Source organism: Onthophagus taurus, chromosome 7 (genome assembly GCF_036711975.1).
Source record: "Onthophagus taurus isolate NC chromosome 7, IU_Otau_3.0, whole genome shotgun sequence".
Lineage (NCBI taxonomy): Eukaryota > Metazoa > Arthropoda > Insecta > Coleoptera > Scarabaeidae > Onthophagus > Onthophagus taurus.
This window is the reverse complement of record NC_091972.1, coordinates 29,017,317-29,037,683: the sequence shown is the minus strand read 5'-3', so window position 1 is coordinate 29,037,683 and position 20,367 is coordinate 29,017,317. Positions and strand designations below refer to the sequence as shown.

Here is a 20,367-nt window from a genome sequence, read left to right as displayed (position 1 = left end):
TAACATTAATCTGATAAAATTCAAAATCAAATAATTTTCACCAAATTTATAAAAGAATTAACAGGTTTTTTACAACGCATTTTTCGGTTGAAATACGTTAAAAGGGTGTGGGTCAAATATTGGTATGGTCTTGTTGAAAAAAAAACGTTACATTCGGATCCACCTAATATACTGATTTATTTCAGAATTTTGTGTAGGTATTAGAATTTGAGATAGAGATTCTTAAATGTCGGGTTGGGTTCGGGGTAAGGGAGGGTTGTAAAAGAAACAGATCCACACGAGCAGGTAGATGGTAAATAAGGACGTTTTAGTCGTTGTGCGTCCAAAAGTTGTTAATTCTTACATTAAATTTGAAAAAATTATTTAATTTTTACTTACTTTATTCGTGTTGTGCCCGTGGATGCGGAAAAAAACATTGTCTTGGACTACTGTTAACAGTACTGTTGTTAAAAATAACGTGACGTCACAAAACGTGACGTCACGTCGAAATTTTAAAGTGATTTTTCGGTCACTTTGACACTTTTCCGGCAATCATTTTTATTTTTAACGTGTTTTTCAGGCAATTTCACATCGGTTAAAAAAAAAATCATCGATTTTAAAGGATATTGACGGATCTTTAATTTTTCTACTTTTTTTTTAGTACCGGTTTTGGAAAGATTTTAGCGAGAGGTCTTCCTCTTTATCACCAGACTTCGTAAAGAGAAGAAGTGTGAGTGAATTTTTGCTAAGTTATTAGTTCGACATTTTGGAATTTTTGGGTTGGCTATTTTAGCATATCTATGCGACTACGATTCGTAGTGAAATTTTTTTTGTTAAGTTAAATTTAAGAAAAACACTTCTTCAGAAACATGGCATCCGAACCGTCAAACATGTTACCATGGTTACCATCCCTTCCAACACTGGGAAGACCGCGCCGAATGGTCGGACGCACCCCATTGGTGGGCATTCATGGAGCTGAGATAAAAAGGAAGGTCGTTCGACTCAGAGGACATTAGATGACAAATATCGTTGCTATATTAATCTTGTGTAAAAAAAATATTGTAAACAAAAAACCAAGTTAAGTGTTTTTGAGAGTTTGACTCCATCACGTGTTTCCTCTCCCCCTCATCTTCGGTAACAATTGGCGCCCAACGTTCCTCTGCACTGATGCCGAAAATTTCTACCTCATAATTCAGAAGAAGTTTACGTATTGCGGATCAATCCCGCTCAATAACGTACCGAGAAGCACCAAGCAGCTCTTCCGAAGAAGAGGAACCTACCCCTACGATGAACCCGAATATGCAAACAGCGGAACCTGTCGTCAACAAGATGAACTCGACAAACATCATCAACCCATTGATAGGGCTGGAAGGACAGAGCGATCGCAGCCACCTGAAAGCAACCCTATGCGTACACATCAACAACAAGCAAACCACGGCTCTTGTAGATTCAGGGGCAACCGCCAATTTCATTGCTATTGATATCGTTGGTAGCTACCTAAAAGAGAATTATCAAGCAAAACTAGCAGACCCCAACAGCAAACTCGAAATCCTGGACTCGATAACCGTCAGATTTTCAATCGACAACGTTGAATTTACTGAAGAATTTCTGGTGGTCCCGCAACTGTCACACCCCATCATTCTCGGCGAACCCTGGCTTCTTCGTGAGGGAGTGCTGTTGGATTTCCAGCTAAGATGTCTTTACGCTGGAAGGAAGCAAAGACAAACATTTTTTGGACAACTTCCCAAGCTATCACCAACAAGATTCCCACGGACCGAATCAATATCACAAGAAAAATACAAACAACAGTTAGAAAACACAATAAAGAGATTCGGAAACCTCTTTTCCAACAACATCGGGACGACTACAGGATCAACACAACACAAATTAAAACTGATATTCTACTCGAAACCTTTCCAATCACCCCCGTATCGCTATCCTACACAGACCAAGGAAATCATTGCCCGGGAGGTGGAAAGGATGCTGGAGGAAGGCATTATCGAACCCAGCCAGTCGAATTATTCATCACCGATGGTAATAGTAAAGAAAAAAGACGGAGCCGCGAGATTTTGCGTGGATTATCGAAAATTAAATTCGCAAACTAAAGATGAATCATCGGCCCTTCCTATCATATCTGAAGCACTGCGAGACCTCAGCAGAGCTACAGTGTTCTCCGTGTTGGATTTGAAATCCGGATATTGGCAGATCCCGATGGCAAAAGGATCCAAACACCTAACAGAGTTCACCACACCAGACGGGGCAACATATCAGTTTAAGGTGATGCGTTTTGGCCTCAAGAATGCGCCGGCCACCTTCCAGAATGTAATAACGAGGGAAGTGCTACCAGGGTATCTCAGGAAGTTTGCATTCGTCTACCTCGACGGATGTCATCATATACAGCAAGAGCTGGGAAGAACACGTACTTCACAACATCTGGTTTTCGAAAAATTGCATATCCACGATTTGCATATCTCACCAGAAAAGTGTCAACTTGGGAAGACGACGATAGAATATGTCGGCCACCGCATCGTCCCTGGTGGTATCGAGCCCTTGACTGTTACGTGGAAGGAATCAATAATTCCACACAACCCAGCACAAAGAAACAACTGAGAAGCTTCTTGGGTCTCTGCGGTTGGTTACGATAATTCATACGCCGATGTGCCGAAATTCTTCAACCCCTGACAGATTTACTCCATGGCAATAAGCCTTTCAAATGAACCTCCGAAACCGAAGAAGGATTCCAAAACATTAAAAGGAACTTGGAAAAACCCCTCCACCTCCATCGTCCGAACTTCAAAAAACGATTCGTCTTACAAACAGACGCCAGCGCCAAAGGGATCGCAGCGGTCTTATACCAGGAAGAGGAGAACCAGAGAGAAATCATCGGTTTTGCGAGCGCTCGACTTAATCCGACGCAAGAGAAGTACCATGCAAACGAATTTGAGTGCCTGGCTGTAGTCTGGGGCATGAAACATGTCCGACCCTATCTAGAAGATATCTTTCACACTACGAACCGAAAGCCGTAGTTTGCTATGGCTGAAAACTTTTTCTAACCAAAATGCCAAACTCACACGATGGTCCCTATTATTGCAAGAATTCAACTTCGGAATAGAACAAGTATCGGGCGAGAAGAACGAATTACCAGATTTCTTGTCAAGAGAACCGGCACAACAAACACTGACTGACAACGGCGAGGCATAAACAGAATGTTACCACCTGGAAACAAAACCGTACCAGCTACGTAAGAAGAACAACCTTTCGTCGCCGCCATAGCTGTGGCGGACCTGGCCAACATGATTAAAGAAAACCAGAAAAAGAATCATCACGCAAAAGACCTCATCCATGCGTGGAATAATATACATACTAACGGCTCTACGAACGCGACCGAAGAAAAAATCCTAAGGGAATACGTGGTTGCTGACGGCCTGCTTTGGCGAAGAAATGATGACGGCAACAGACTCGTCGTACCCACAGACATGCAGGAGCACGTGTTATTCGCGTACCGCGATTCACCCAGGAGCGGAAGAAACTGCACGAGCCATAGCACGTCACTGGCTAAACGTGGACGACGATGTTCGTAACACGTACGCACCTGTTGGGCGTGTGCCTCTTCGGCCACATGAGCCCACAATACCCTGGGATGTGATTGCGGTGGATCTAATGGGACCATATAATGCTACCACTACTGGTAACCGCCACATACTGGTTATCACAGACTTGTTCAGTCGCTGGGTGGAGGCGTTCCCCATCCAAAGGACGGACACCGCAGACGTCATCCGTGTAATGGACATAGAAGTATTCCCACGATTCGGATACCCCAGGGCTATCCTTTCCGACAACGGCTTACAATTCATATCCATCGAATGGGATGCTGCACTCCGACGGTGGGGATGTCTTCAATGGACTACGCCGATATACCACCCCCAAGCCAACCCGACAGAACGACGAAAACAGGACTTAAAAAAATGCCTACGTCATATACGTAATAATTGGGACAAACACCTGCAAACCGCTCTATTCAACATCCGTTCTCGAAGGGATGCCGCAACGAAACAAACACCGGCTCTTATGCTATTGGGTTACGAGCTCCGTAAACCTGGAAAATGCACTCCGACTCCGTAAACCTAGAGAATGGTTCGCCGAAGATCCCGCACCCAACCAAGCCCCTAACGGAGAAGATAGAAGACAAGAACGAATACGACGCGCCCATATGAACGAGCATAGATACCGGCAACGGAACGCAGGAGAGGTTCCTCCACGAATTCAATTCACGTTGGAACGGACCTCACATCATTATCAGTACCGCCGAAACCAACACTTATTGGGTTAGACGGTTCAACACCGCGGAAGCCACCAAGGTCCACGTGAACGATCTTCGTTCGGCACCTCCCACGCCGACAACGAGCCCGACAACCCGGCGCGGCCTCTTGAGGGTGAACGGTGAACATGACGGGCCTCTTGAGGTACCTGGAATTTCTTCCCTAACCCTCTTCATCGGACCTAAAACAAACGGAAAATATATTACAAAATTTTCACTAATTAATATTGACATCGGAAGTGGAATTGGGAAGGACAGTCGGACTCCTGGATCGCCAGACGAGAAGCAGCCTTGGCCGTTTGTGGCGAAGGTGTTCAACGTGGTAATCCGTTAATCCCGCTAGGAGGGGATTGGGGTGGTTTTCGAGCCGTGTAAACTCGGTACTGGCCTTGTCACGAATGAACTCCTCGATGGTCACCATCTGGGAATCATTGTGCAGTGTCGCATTACTGACAAACCAAGGTGCATCAAATGCCATCCTTAGGACCTTGTTCTGAACAACTTGGAGTGTTTGCACGTGCGAGTGCGCGGCGTAACCCCAGACGGAAGAGGCGTAAGTCATCGTAGGTCTGATAACCGCTTTGTAGAGTCGAATCTTCCGTAGAGGATCTAACTTACTTCGGCGATTTATTGACCAGAGCTGCTTTCGCCCGGTTCGCCATCGACTCGATGTGACTTTTCCAAGTTAGTTTAGAGTTCAGAATGACACCCAAATACTTGGCTTCAGAACGCCAGGGGAGCTCGTCCCCTTGCAGTACCATCGCATCGGGGGGTCTCTTTCTACGCCAAGTAAAAAGTACTGCGGTACTTTTATCAGCGTTGATTTTGACCCGCCACTTTGCGAAGTAGTCTAGCACATCGTCGGCGTACATCGCTAACTGAGTGCCCTCAGAACGGGGTAGGTCGCTCACAAAGATACAAAAGGGTATCGGTGAAAGCAACGATCCCTGAGGGACGCCTGCAGTTAGGATTTGCTCTCTCGAACGCGTACCTTTCAATTTGATGCGCGCCTTCCTATCGTCAAGGTAGGACGCGATCAATTGAACTAACGCCAGGGGCACGCCCGCTTCTAGCATTTTGAACAAAAGTCCTTCATGCCATAATCTGTCGAACGCTTTGGCAACGTCGAAAAACACAGCACAAGTGCTTTGATTTCGATTGAAGCCATCGGTTATGTGTTCGACAAGTCGCAGTACTTGGTGTACGGTCGAATGTTTGGGTCGGAAACCAAACTGTTCGTCCTGAATGAGGTTAAGATCTTGAACGGATCTTTGTAGCCTCGTCTGGACGACCCTCTCACATACCTTGCCGAGACAAGAAAGCAAACTGATGGGCTCTTGAGGGTTGTCGGGGGTTGTTGAGGGGATGGTTACCGTCCCTTCGAACACTGGGAAGACCGCGCCGAATGGTCGGACGCACCCCATTGGTTGGAATTCATCAAGCTGGGATAAACAGGAAGGCCGTTCGACTCAGAGGATATTATATTACAAATATCGTTACTACTAATCTTGTGAAAAAATATTTTAAATAAAAAACCCTGTTAAGTGTTGTTGAGAGTTTGACTCCATCACGTGTTTCCTGTCCCTCCCATCTCCGGTAACAAACATCTTTTCAAAAGAAGCACATCTTTACTCGAAAGGTTCTAGTTTAATTAATACCGGCCGTGAAAGTCTTCGTACTTATATTATCAACCTTTATGAGGAGGATATTATCAAACAAATTAACGATCTCGACAACTTATATACAACTTACAAGGATCGCACTTACATATGTATATTACCTACTATTAACTTAAAAATATTGTAAATTGCGATAATATTCTTTATTCAGATACTAATTTTTGGTTCTGAAAAGAACCGGTCGTTGTTTGGTAGGGAGGGGGACGTTTATATCGCCATTTATTTGGAACTTGTGTACTTAGTAACAGCCTTGGTGCCTTCGCTTACAGCGTGCTTTGCCAATTCTCCAGGTAACAGAAGTCTGACGGCAGTCTGGATTTCTCGACTGGTGATCGTTGATCTTTTGTTGTAATGAGCCAAACGGGATGCTTCAGCGGCTATCCTCTCGAAGATATCGTTCACAAAACTGTTCATTATACTCATAGCTTTGCTCGAAATACCGGTATCGGGATGAACTTGTTTCAATACCTTGTAAATGTAAATAGCGTAGCTTTCCTTTCTCTTGCGTTTCTTCTTCTTATCGGTTTTCGATATATTTTTCTGCGCTTTACCCGCCTTTTTGGCTGCTTTCCCACTAGTTTTCGGTGGCATTGTTGTTGTTCGTTTATTAGTTAGTAAAACTTATCGGTGACAAGATTTTCGACAGCAACTTCGACAGTAATGACGACGTACATATGCAGTGTTATAAAAATGACGGTGAACGGTGAACGGTGAACTTGACGGGCCTCTTGAGGTTCCTGGAATCTTCCTTAACCCTCTTCATCGGATCTAAAACAGACGGAAAATATATTAGTTAATATTCGCTAAATTAGCGATATCGGAAGTGGATTTGGAAAGGACAGTCGGGTTCCCGGATCGTCAGACGAGAAGCAGCCTTGGCCGTTTATGGCGAAGGTGTTCAACGTCGTAATCCGTTAATCCCGCTAGGAGGGGATTTGGGTGGTCTTCGAGCCGCGTAAACTCGGTACTGGCTTTGTTCCGAATGAATTCCTCGATGGTCACCATCTGGGAATCATTGTGCAGTGTCGCATTACTGACAAACCAAGGAGCATCGAATGCCATCCTTAGGACCTTGTTCTGAACCACTTGGAGTTTTTGCACGTGCGAGTGCGCGGCGTAACCCCAGACTGAAGAAGCGTATGTCATCGCAGGTCTGATAACCGCTTTGTAGAGTCGAATCTTCCGGAGAGGATCCAACTTACTTCGGCGATTTATCAGAGCGTACAGATTGACCAGAGCTACCTTCGCCCGGTTCGCCATGGCCTCGATGTGACTTTTCCAAGTTAGTTTAGAGTCCAGAATGACACCCAAATACCTGGTTTCGGAATGCCAGGGAAGCTCGTTCCCTCGCAGTACCAACGCATCGGGGGGTCTCTGTCTACGCCGAGTAAAGAGTACTGCGGTACTTTTATCAGCGTTGATTTTGACCCGCCACTTTGCGAAGTAGTCTTGCAGCTGATCCGATGCTGTCTGCAGTCTACGAGCGGCGATCTCGGGGGACCAAGATCTGCTGTAGATGCACACATCGTCGGCGTACATCGCTAACTGAGTGCCCTCGCACCGGGGTAGGTCGCTAACAAAGATACAAAAGAGTATCGGTGAAAGCAACGACCCCTGAGGGACGCCAGCAGTTAGGATTCGCTCTGTCGAACGCGTACCGTTCAATTTGATGCGCGCCTTCCTACCGCCAAGATAGGACGCGATCAATTGAACCAACGCCAGGGGCACGCCCGCTTCTAGCATTTTGAACAAAAGTCCTTCATGCCATACTTTGTCGAACGCCTTGGCAACATCGAAAAGCGCCGCACAAGTGCTTTGCTTTCGATTGAAGCCTTCGGTTATGTATTCGACAAGTCGCAGTACCTGGTGTACGGTCGAATGTTTGGGTCGGAAACCAAACTGTTCGTCCTGAATGAGCTTAAGATCTTGAACTGATCTTTGTAGTCTCGTCTGGACGATCCTCTCGCATACCTTGCCGAGACAAGAAAGCAAACTGATGGGCCTGTAGCTTTGCGGGAACGTTAGGTTCGCCCCGGGTTTCGGTAACACGACGACGTCCGCGCATTTCCACTTGGTAGGGAAATGCCGCAGCCGGAACGCCGCATTGATGATTCCCGTCAGCGAAACGACCGCTTTTAAAGGCATGGCCTTTAAAGCAGTGTTTCCTATCCCGTCCGGTCCCGATGCCTTCTTCGACTTACATCTCGCGATTGCCTCTTTCACCTCGGTCGGAGAAGCGTGCTCGATATGCCGACGATCTTCTACGGCCAGCCGCCTACTCACTACGCGTTCGACTCGATCGATGAAATCTTCATCTTCGTCATCGTCGCATAGCGGGCTGCACTGGTTTTCGAAGTTATCGGCATGAGCCTCTGCTTTCTCTTCGAGAGTGAAAGCCATTCCGGTTTCACCGTGAATGGGCGGCATGCGCGTCGTGTTCCCCTTCAGCACCTTGACCATCTTCCAACAGGAGTGATCGTCTTCGGTGTTCAGGGCGTCGAGTTTGGCGTCGAAAGACGCGTATCGGAACTCCGCGAGCTCCCTTCTCACATCACCGCGCAGACGGTTATAGCGACGCTTGAGATCGGGATCCCAATTGCGCTGATAAGTCCGCCTGACGCGATCACGCTCCCGCATAAGTTCCCTGATGTGCGCCGGAAGCACCCATCGATGGTCCTTTACGGGAATCGTGTTGGTCGCGTATCGAAGAGAATCCTCGATTGCGACCGTGAGTCGTTCAACAGCCTCATCCAGTTCCTGAGCGTTGTGGATCGGTCGTATTTGTCCCATATTGTGGTGCAAGTGGTCGCTAAAAGCCGGCCACGATACAGTGGAACGTTCAACCGGGACGCGAACGTCCGGGACGTCTCCTAGCTGCAGCAGCACAGGGAGATGATCGGAACTAAGTTCGTTGAGCGTGGTAACTCTATGAACTAGTCGGACATCTTTAATTACAACCACGTCCAAAACGTCAGATCGTTGCCCTTCGTTCGACGGGTAATACGTGTGGTCGGCGGGGGCATCGGTGACAATGCCCGTCTCGTCGGTAAAACTCCGCAGTATTTTACCGTTCGCGTTTGCGATCCGACTGTTCCACGATGGGTGCTTAGCGTTTAGGTCGCCGGCGATAACCACGCCTTTGTCCGTATCCAAGACACCCGTTAGATCGTCTTCCAACAACCGCCGATTCGGCGGATTGTAGGCGGCGATCAAGCGGACGCACCCCGATAGTGTTCGTACCACAATCGTAGTAGCTTCGAGATGTTGAAGAGGGGGAGTCAGATCTTCGTAATGATCCAAACTGGTCCTTACAAAGATGGCTGTCCCGCCGCCTCTTGCTCCAACTCTATCGTTTCGATAGAAGCGATAATTGGGCAGCCGTGGCCTGTCGCCCGCTCGCAGATGGGTTTCGCAAATGAGTATCGCGTCAAGGTCGTACCTTTCGGCGAACTCGCGAAGTTCATTCTGTTTACAGACAAGGCCGTTGGCGTTCCAATAAGCCAACTCAAGCGATTGCGGTACTCTCGGTCTTCGATGAGTCATCATAAGAGTTTCATCATCTCGGACATGATTTGGACGCACAACCTAACTCGTGCGTCCCTATCGGATTTGTCGATTTGGATGACCTCGCTCATCATCGCCAGTATGTTGACGAGGGGGTCGGTTGGGGGTTCAACCGCCGCCTGTGCCGCAACATTGACCGGGAATGGTGTTTCAGCCACCGCGATCGACCCGCTTTTACGAAGCCTCCTATTGTGACGCCTCCTCTGCGACCTCGACAGCTTCGGGGGGTCGTCGGTCGCCTTTTGCTTCGGCTCGTTGAGCTTATAAAAATGGCCTGTTTTTGCCGTTTATAAAGTGGTAGCGTCGTATCAGTAGGTGACGCCTCCCGTTGCTACCGTTTGGCTGACGGCCGCTATTGGTCGAACCGTCGGCGCAGTTGGGTATATATATTTGAAAAACCTGTATTCCGCTCAGCTCAGTATTGAAACGTTATCGACAACGATATCGTTTACATTGAAACATTTTGTTGAAGTTTTCGGCACGCTACCAAGTCAACTAATTGTAAGCCATGTCGGGTCGAGGAAAAGGTGGAAAAGTTAAAGGGAAAGCAAAGTCCAGATCCAGTCGTGCAGGATTACAGTTTCCTGTTGGTCGTATTCATCGATTGTTGAGGAAGGGCAATTACGCGGAACGCGTAGGAGCCGGAGCTCCCGTATATTTAGCGGCCGTAATGGAGTATTTGGCAGCCGAAGTTCTCGAGTTGGCCGGTAACGCTGCGAGAGACAACAAAAAGACCCGTATCATCCCTAGACATTTACAACTGGCCATACGTAACGACGAAGAATTGAATAAATTACTATCGGGAGTGACGATTGCTCAAGGAGGTGTACTTCCGAACATTCAAGCTGTTTTGTTACCTAAGAAGACCGAGAAAAAACCTTAATTTAATTACAACTTGGCCACACGATATTAACAAAACGGCCCTTCTCAGGGCCACAAAAAATATAGTCGAATAATGAACTATCGATGTCTGCTGCGGTGGTGTAATTGTATCAAGTTTTTGAATGTAACAGTATTGTTAATTCTAAATAACTCTTAAGTGATAAACTTACCGAAAAATATCTTTCGATTTTTAAAATTTCAATGTGACGTCACGCTAACGACGTATTTTCACAGCAACACGGTTAACACATCTTGCGCGGGCATTTTGCCGCCAAAGTCTTACCGTGTAGCGGGCATCAATAACATGCAAAACGAGTTTAGTCGCATCCCGCGCAAGATGTATTAACACTGGTCGCATTAATTGTTTTTTCCACATCCACGCACACAACACCAATAAGTAAAAATGAAACTTGTTGATATATACTATGACGCATATTTTCGGGTTTTCGAAGTACAATGACTAAAGCGCCTTTATTTACCATCTACCTGCTTGTTCCTGTCGATCTGAATGTTAAAGTTTTTTTTTTCGACGGACGATCCAACCCGACATTTTCAGGTAGATGGTAAATAATGACATTCTAGTCGTTGTGCGTATTTCACCAGAAAATATACGTTGTAACAAAAACAAATTGTTAATTCTGTCATATTGTTAACGTGTTACGTATAAGAACGAACGAACACCCTACTCATAGCTTCTTCGAGTTTTGAATATAACAAACAACATTGTGTTTTTTCATAAGTTATAATAGTTAAGAAAAGTTCGTTAAAACCGAACAACCGTACAAATTTGCCCCGTTCCTGTACGCGTACACGACCTATTCACGACTTTCTTTTGCGCATGTTCGTTGGAACGGAACCTTGCCGAGAATTGGCGCTGCAAGCACAGTTTACCATTTTAAACGAAATTCATTTACTAATTTTTTTAACAGTAATGAACTAAAAAAACCTAATAGCGGTAATAGTAGAAAAATGAAATAAAGATATGCATGTGTTTACATATTTATTGATTAATTTGTCTATAAAAGTTATCATAAAACATGCATAATATGAAATAAAATTTGTTAAACAAAATACCCGAAACATGTAAAAGAATAGAAAATAATCCAAATATACGCTTTCATAGTAAACATAACAGATACTAACAGACAGGCTGTACAATTGGAAAAGATCCGGAATTACAACCCCCATAAATTGTAGACCCCCGCTTCTCTGCGGTTAAGGGTACTTAACCATTTCTACCTAAGACGAGACCGAGAACCCTGCATAGTTTAGAAAGTCAGGGACGTACCAATGAATTTCTTTCAGTTCATTACACTTAACTGTATTGGTCAGTAATCTATATAATAATAATACTAATAACATCGAAAACGTAAGCCTAAAGGCCGAACTTAGTCAGAATCACTATCTGATTCTTCTAAATTATGCTTATGCCGTGCCCGATTTGTGTGAACTCAAAAGATACCTCTTTATTTATGACTTGTTTATGTGCACCATCATAAAACTATTGCCCCTTCTATTGTTAAGGGTCTTTTACAGCCGTATCGTAATTCCGGATCTTGGTGTGGACGACTATACGTGAATTTGTCTGACGGCCGTTGGAACATAAATCAGAATAACATAATATTCTGTGGTTGGAACGCTTGACAAAACGTCGCTGACCAGTCCACGGTTCAGTCGGACGGTGGCAGCACTTTTCAACTGCGCAGGATTGCGGCCGTCAATTGGTAGTCTGAAGTATACATATGTATGTATGTACGTAATTGTTCGGATTGTATGTGAAAATATTCTTTAACTTTCATAAATATAGTGGTTCTGAAAAGAACCGGGTGGTCATGTTGAATACAGAACAGTCGTCCTCAAAATTAAAATAGGTACATAATTTAAATTTCTTAACCCCCAAAGCCGTAGAGAGTACGACCTTGCCGCTTAAGGGCGTAAACGACGTCCATAGCAGTGACGGTTTTCCTTTTTGCGTGTTCAGTGTACGTGACAGCGTCGCGAATAACGTTCTCAAGGAAAACCTTTAAAACTCCTCGAGTTTCTTCGTAAATTAATCCTGAGATACGCTTTACACCGCCACGACGGGCAAGACGTCTGATGGCTGGTTTGGTGATGCCCTGGATGTTGTCACGGAGTACTTTGCGATGACGTTTGGCGCCTCCTTTCCCAAGACCTTTTCCTCCCTTTCCACGACCAGTCATTTTTCTTAGATAATTCGATTTTTTTTTATGTAAGTACAACGACAAACTAACAAGCACCGACTAGGGACTACCGTTTCCGGGACTTTTCGCGCCCTTATATAGAAGCGCAATAGACACGCCTACCGATTCTACGACTCGACCAATCCGATGCAGTCACGAACACGTTATAAAGCAGCCTTCAACCGAGCGATCTCTCAGTTTACTTTGACAAACAATACCGTTCGATTTACATAAATATCTCTCTGATCTTTCTTTATCGTCGTACGTATCCCGTTAAATAATAAAGTAAAATGGCTCGTACGAAACAAACTGCTCGAAAATCTACCGGAGGTAAAGCGCCACGTAAACAACTCGCAACTAAAGCGGCAAGGAAAAGCGCCCCCGCTACTGGTGGTGTCAAGAAACCGCATCGTTACAGACCTGGAACCGTAGCTCTTCGAGAAATTCGTCGTTACCAGAAAAGTACCGAACTTCTGATTAGAAAGTTGCCCTTCCAACGTTTGGTTAGAGAAATTGCCCAAGATTTCAAAACCGACTTGCGATTTCAAAGCAGCGCCGTTATGGCTTTGCAAGAGGCGAGCGAAGCTTACTTGGTCGGACTCTTCGAAGATACGAACTTGTGTGCAATTCATGCAAAACGAGTAACCATCATGCCGAAAGACATTCAGCTTGCTAGGCGCATTCGCGGCGAAAGAGCCTAATTTGCATCATCTACAATCAATCAACCAAACCTTCCCAACACGACCGGTTCTTTTCAGAACCAATCACTTGTTTTATGAAAAAGAATTTTCGTTTTGCTCTCTTAAGTCTGTGAATTTTATGAAGGCAAAAATGCTGTTTCAGTATGGACTTCGGATAATGTAAATTTTCTAGTTTCTAAACGTAATAGCGTGTAATATTTTTATGGTGGCCTTTAAATAAGAATTCAATGTGAACTTTAGATGTGATTTAATCAAGAAAAATTAATTTCTTTTTTAATTTATATGAAATAAATTCAATTAAATAATTTAAACTTAATTTGCTTCCATATGCATTCAAATATTAATGATCACAACGAAGGTTGTAATGTTAGATATGTATGTATCTGATTCGCAATACGATTACAGTGGTACAGTTGGAAACCGACGAACTCCGAACCGAATTATCCCATAAGAATTAGCTGACGGCAGTAGTTTCCTCTACGCAGAGTTTAGAGTTCTTCTCGTGAACTCGTATAGTAGTTTTTCCAGAAGTCCTTTAATATTATAATCAAAATAATATATACATACCACAGAGTGTTCCGTGACTCGATTGACAAACGTATACCATACACTCCGTGGGTCATTACGATCAAAAAATGGTATATCATATATATGTAGGTGAATTCCTCTTTGTTTCGGAGATATCGAAATAAAAATAAAAATGATAAAAGAAAATTTATTCATTTATTTATTTATGAATGGGTAGCTAATTAACACAGAATTACAGTAGCTGTGCAAAATGAGAACCGCCATTTTCTAAACATCCTTCGCAGCTATCCTTCGTGTCATAGAACGTTGCCAGTTAATTATCGCCATTTCATTCTTTAGCGAATTAGTAGCTTCAACTATTCTGACAATCAACACTTCGCGTGTATCTGGTTTATGATTACAACTATACACACGAGATTTGAGGCAACCCTACAGAGAAAAATTTAGAGGGGACAAGTCAGGTGACCGAGTTGGCCAATGTACAGGACCACCTCGTCCTATCCACCTTTCCGGAAAATTTTCATTACGAAATACCGTCACTGGTGCGGCTTATCTCCCAAAATGTAGTAGTGCCCCATTTTCCTGGAACCACATGCCACGACGAGCTTCTAGAGGAATATCTTCCATGTAATTCGGCAATTCGTCTTCCAAAAAGTGAAGGTAAGTGCCTGCACTAAGACGTCCTTCAAAAAAATGAGGCCCAATAAGATGATTATTTAACAAGCCGCACCACACGTTGACGGAAAAACGATATTCATGGTTAACAACATTCCTTGTAATTGGGCCTCATCCGTAAAAAGTATGTGTGAAATAACCTCTAAATTATTTTGTAACCACTGCAATACCGTACTCGATTGGGATAAAGTCCATCATAGTGCAGAATTCTCCATACGTTGGTTTGAGGAATTCCCGTTGTATGAGATATTCTAGGAATACTGGTAGAAGGACTTCGTTCAACTGCATTTAAAACTGCTTCAGCGTGCCAATCTCCATCTCTTTCTATACGACGACGTGGGAATAATCCCGCCTCTCTCAAGCAACGAAAAACGTTTGAAAATGTTGTGTGGTGAGGCACAATGCGATCGGGGTATCGCCCGAGGTGCTACGCAGCTGCAGCATGTCCATTTCCATTGCAAAAACCATATACGAAAACTGTATCAGCATATTCTGCATTAGCAAAATACGACATAATGGCTTAAATTAATAAGACAGCACAAAAATCATTAATTTGTCAAACGGTAAATCGTCAAGACTAACAGTCAATTTTTTTAATACCGTCGATATCTTCGAAATAAAGAGGGATACACCTATAGTTGATATATCATTTTTTGATCGTAATAACCCCCGGAATATACGGCATAAGTTTGTCGGTCGAGTCACGGGATACCTGTATATAAAAATATAATGTATTCATTAGAATATCGACCGAATACTGACGATGCGATCGAATTCGTTCGCATTTTGAAAGTGTTTCGATAAATGTGTTTCATATAGACTTTCTTGAAATTGGCTATCATCAATTGATCCGTGGGTTGTATAAGGGAGGTGATCTTAGGTAACAGTCTTATGTCACCGTAATCCACCCAAATTCTGCTCCTAAATCTGGTGAATGTGCCAGTGCATTATCGAGAACCTTTTTCGTCGGACCTTTGGGGGTCTTTTTCGCTTTTAATGTTGCTTTGGGTGACGTAATAGTCTCGTTTCTTTCGTCAATCGGGGACCTTTCGCCTTGGTTGTTGTCCTTTTTCCTTTGTTGTCTGCAGTGGAGGATTTCGCCGATCGTGATTTCGCCTACGCTCCCTTGCCCTTGGTCTGGATAAGAGCACCCGAAACGGTGGGGGCTTTCAAGATTTTTTTTATGTACTTTTTGATTGCTTGCAATGATGAACCGCCGCGCTCAACTAGATTCGTAATATCGCTGTTAACCATTTCTGATGTTGGTGGATGAGTTGGTGATTTCGACTTCTGAATCTTCGCCTTTTTCGTTAACGACTCCGTGGCTTTGCCCTTTAATGGTGTGTAACGGCAATATGACAACGGTAGAGTGGTTGATAATGAGTAAGAGAAGAAGTGTAGAGTTGAATGGTGTTATGAAAATATTTAAGAGGGCGAAGAAAATGGGTAGGATAGTGGGATTGAGATGAGAGTTTCGAGATGATGTAGGGATGAGCAGAGCGGGTAAGGTGGTAAGGGTCAAGGGAGGTGATATAGGAGGGTAGAGTAGTCTATAGGTTTATGAACGACAGATGGATGGATGGGTGGTATGTGAGGTGAGTGAGGACACCCTGCAGCATATCTTGCAAGAGTGTCCGAATGGGAGGAGATGAGAGAGACAGAAGGTAAAGGAGAGTTGAATAAGATTATGGATGACAGCCATAATTCCATATGCATGACTGGAACTGGTTGGCGACAGGAGCTGTGTCCGATTATGTAGGGGAGTAGTGTTAGGTTTTTGTGGGTTGCCTTGGTAGTGGATTCGGTAGTTGGGTGGAAAGTTATTTCCTAGTTATTTCCGAAAGCTTCTACATTGTAACGACTGTAATAACGGTCGTTCATTTCTACGTAGTTTTCGATCGGACTCCAGCCTTCTCATTTACCACGGAAATGATATGCAATTCGAAGTTCTTTCTAGCTTAAATTTCCCTTTTGTATATCTAGACCAGCGATATTCAAACTAGGTTCCGCGGAACCCTGGGGTTCCGTGGGCTATCCCCTAGGGTTCCGTGGGCCATGCCCAAATATTTCTTTATATAAGTCAATAAGTCAACCCCTACTTATTCAATAAGTATACTAATTTTAAAAATTCAAAATTTTTCATAAAGATGTATAGTTATAAAAATGAAACCGTGTTTATAATTTTAAAATTTCACGCTGTAAATGTTACGTCACAATCGCTGGAGTCAGCTGATCTCTGTCTCACGTTTGCAAGTTGTAGCTTGTAGCTGCAGTAGCCGCAGTAGTGTAAAGACTGTAAGGCGATACAGGCACTATTGCATTTATTTTGGTTATTGTTATATGATCTATATTGCGAAAGCAAAGGTAAGTGTTTTATAATATTTAAAATTTTCTATTTCAAATTTTTATTCGAAAAATAATTTTTGCCTTTTATCCATGTAAATGTAAATTTACATAGTTGAAAAAAATATAGTAAATCATTTTCGTATAAAACTTCATCTCCTAATTGGTTGTAAGGAGTATATTTTTAAATTTTGCAATCCCTTTGCAGATGGATTTTTGGTTAAAAACGGGAACGTTAAAACGTACTACTGAAAGTCCTTCAACATCTGCAAGTAATGTAAATGACACTACATTGTTAGATGAAGTTCAAGAAGTACCTATAACAAAGAAAATTAAAATATCTGAAGGTATAAAGACGCGAAAATATGATGAAAATTATTTACAATTTGGATTTACCTGGGTAGGAGATGCAAATGAACCGAATGGCCTTTGTGTAGTATGTGAAAAGGTAATATGTAACAGCAGTTTGAATCCAGCAAAATTAAAGCGTCACCTTGAAACGAACCATGCAAATCTTTGCAACAAAAGTGTTGAATATTTCAAACGTAAAAATGATGAATTGAAGAAGAAAACAAAGACATTTTGTAAATATGTGCTCTCTGATAACGCGAAATCACTTGAAGCTTCATTCCGCATTAGCTATCGCATTGCAAGAGAAGGAGAGGCTTACACAATTGCCGAAAAATTAATAAAACCCTGCATTAAGGATGTAATATCTTGCAAATTTGGAGAGACTTATCTGGAAGAAGTGAACAGCATTCCATTATCGGACACCACAATTGCAAGACGAATTGAAGAAATGGCATTATTTTGTGAAAATGATTTAATAAATCGTCTGAAAACGTCGAACCATCCTTTTGCATTGCAGTTGGATGAAACCACAGATGTTGCAGGATTAGCTGTGTTAATTGTACTGGTACGCTATGTTTTTAATTCTTCAGTGCAAGAAGATATGCTCTTCTGTAAACCCCTCGTAGGAAGGACGACTGGAGAAGAAATTTTTAAACTGATTAATTTGTACATGGAAAAACATAAAATAAGTTGGAATTTATGCGCGCATATTTGTACTGATGGAGCAAAATCCTTATTAGGTCGCGAAAAAGGAGCAATATCGCGAATTATTCAACTAGCTCCCCATATTAAACATTCCCATTGTTGTCTTCATAGGCATCAATTAGCGGTAAGACGTATCTCGCAAAAACTCAAAGATACGTTGGAAGAAACAGTGCAAATTATAAATTTTATAAAGAAGCAACTAAATTCCAGATTATTTGCTTTGCTATGTGAGGAGCTATCTAGTACGCATAAAACTTTGTTATTGCATGCAGAAGTACGCTGGCTTTCACGTGGTAAAATTTTAACTCGGTTTGTAGAGTTGAAAGATGAAGTCAGATTATTTTTAAATGAACATAATCACAAATATGCAGCAAAATTGAATTGTGAAATATGGTTACAAACCGTATGCTATTTGGCAGATATATTCTCTGTTTTAAATGAATACAATAAATCACTTCAAGGAATTAATATCAACATTATTAAAATGCATGATAAAATCAATTCATTACTACTGAAATTAGATTTATGGGAATCTTACGTTAAATCAAATAACGTGCAATGTTTCCAAATGTTAAACAGTTTTCTAATCGAAAATGAATTAGTCATAAATAATGATGTTCGACAACTGATTGAGGAACATATTATCCAATTAAAACGGACAATACGAATATACTTCCCAGAAACAACAGAATCGTATGAATGGATTAAAGATCCATTTCAATATTACAATAAATCTGGGAATTTAATGTTGAAAGAAAGAGAACCATTAATAGATATATCAACGGATTCAGTTTTGAAATGTGCATTTGAGAGAAAAGGTTTACTAGAATTTTGGATAAAATTGTACGCAGAATATCCAGAAATATCAACAAGAGCGATTAGAATATTACTGCCTTTCGTTTCTACCTATTTATGCGAACATTCATTTTCAATATATGTAGCAACGAAAACAAAATACAGAAATAGGCTCGATGCAGAAAATGAGATGCGTCTACAAATAACAAATATTTTACCAGATTTTAATATATTATGCAAGGGCAAACAGGCTCACCCCAGCCATTAGCGCATGCAATCTAATTTTCTTTTAATTTTGCATTTGTGTTTTATTTTTGTACTTTTATAATAACGAACAATGAAAATATGTATTTTTTACCAATTTACTTGTTTAACATTCTAAAATTCACATAAGTAATAATTTGATATTAATTTTTTCTTAAGGGTTCCGTTGAAATATATATAACTGTAAAGGGGTTCCGCGCCTCAAAATAGTTTGAAGACCACTGATCTAGACGATATTCTAGTAGCCAGTCGCAATGAAGATGAACGATGAAGATAAGTCGCCTTCATGTTTAATCGATATTGTTACCTAATTAACCTAATTACGTTGATTTTAAAACGTATTCAACACATTTTTGCGAGACAAATCTCATGTCGCAGTATTTGCTTCATCTTTTCTGATATTATTCTCTAATGAGAAACTCCAAATAATCCATTGAATTAAAATGATGTTATTTAATAACGGTTAAAACAAGTTTCGTCAATAAACTGAAACATAATCAATATAAAACACAACACATAATAACTTTAACCAGGACTACTAAATATGTTTTCGACACTTAGATATGATAAAGAGTGTGAAAGGAAAAATATATGCATATGAATCATAGTGATCTACTACTATTAAGTATAGAATAATAGAAATTAGATTTGATATACATAATTGGTATCATTTTGACCATATTAACCTAAGAACTAATCGCAATGAACGAATGACTTGAGTATATGCGTAACGACCGACATTGGCGGTGTGGACATAACACTCGAATATTTCACTTTTCACTCACGTGAAGGTATTTGCATGATACGAAGCTTAGGCGAACACGTAATTCCTAACTTAGGGACGCAACACACCACTTTTCTCGCGTTCTCGACGTCGGCAATAATGTTCGAAACAACGAGAAAACTCGCGACCCATGTGGAATTGCCGATCGCATCGTCTTCGTTTTAAGGATAAAAGCTTAGACATATTGATAAAATTTACACGTCCGGTGGTTTTAAAACGTTTAAGAAAGCTATTCTCCTTGAAAATTCAGTTCGTTCTTACATAAGCGCGAAATTCGGCGACGCTAAAGTTTACGACGACGGTCACGTCAATGACATCTTATACTTTCAACCGTCGCTACACAACGAAATCGTACCACCACAAGTAAATTTTTTACGTAGACGTTGAATTAACTTCTTCCACTATACTGAAATACCTAACGGGAATATTTACGTCGCGACGTCTACACAAGCGGGCTCTTTTTCTAGAAAGTTGCGAACACGAGACAGCCGTTGTGATGCCAGCAGTGTGAAAGGAGGAAAATCGACCTTCGATGGTTTTCGGCTTCGGTATGTACATTCAACGTTGGGTTCAATTTTCTGAGGAAAATGTTTGTGAA

At 42.3% G+C, this 20,367-nt stretch overlaps 5 protein-coding genes across 5 annotated transcripts; 3 read left to right on the top strand and 2 right to left on the bottom strand.

The window, feature by feature from the left end:
- Window positions 1-6,110: 6,110 nt before the first annotated feature.
- On the bottom strand, window positions 6,111-6,567 carry LOC139430598 (histone H2B). Its single transcript, XM_071197775.1, has one exon. It carries the CDS (start codon window positions 6,565-6,567, stop codon window positions 6,196-6,198), a length of 372 nt encoding a protein of 123 aa, XP_071053876.1. The 3' UTR covers window positions 6,111-6,195.
- A 3,385-nt stretch (window positions 6,568-9,952) lies between these two features.
- On the top strand, window positions 9,953-10,479 carry LOC111421013 (histone H2A-like). The gene has a single exon (XM_023054117.2). The coding sequence runs from the start codon at window positions 10,049-10,051 to the stop codon at window positions 10,421-10,423; it is 375 nt and encodes a 124-aa protein (XP_022909885.1). The 5' UTR covers window positions 9,953-10,048; the 3' UTR covers window positions 10,424-10,479.
- A 926-nt stretch (window positions 10,480-11,405) lies between these two features.
- Window positions 11,406-12,670, bottom strand: LOC139430557 (histone H4). The gene has a single exon (XM_071197708.1). It carries the CDS (start codon window positions 12,621-12,623, stop codon window positions 12,312-12,314), a length of 312 nt encoding a protein of 103 aa, XP_071053809.1. The 5' UTR covers window positions 12,624-12,670; the 3' UTR covers window positions 11,406-12,311.
- Window positions 12,671-12,836: 166 nt separating this feature from the next.
- On the top strand, window positions 12,837-13,388 carry LOC139430801 (histone H3). Its single transcript, XM_071198106.1, has one exon. The coding sequence runs from the start codon at window positions 12,914-12,916 to the stop codon at window positions 13,322-13,324; it is 411 nt and encodes a 136-aa protein (XP_071054207.1). The 5' UTR covers window positions 12,837-12,913; the 3' UTR covers window positions 13,325-13,388.
- A 3,690-nt stretch (window positions 13,389-17,078) lies between these two features.
- On the top strand, window positions 17,079-18,989 carry LOC139430471 (zinc finger BED domain-containing protein 5-like). The gene has a single exon (XM_071197523.1). It carries the CDS (start codon window positions 17,079-17,081, stop codon window positions 18,987-18,989), a length of 1,911 nt encoding a protein of 636 aa, XP_071053624.1.
- Window positions 18,990-20,367: the final 1,378 nt, after the last annotated feature.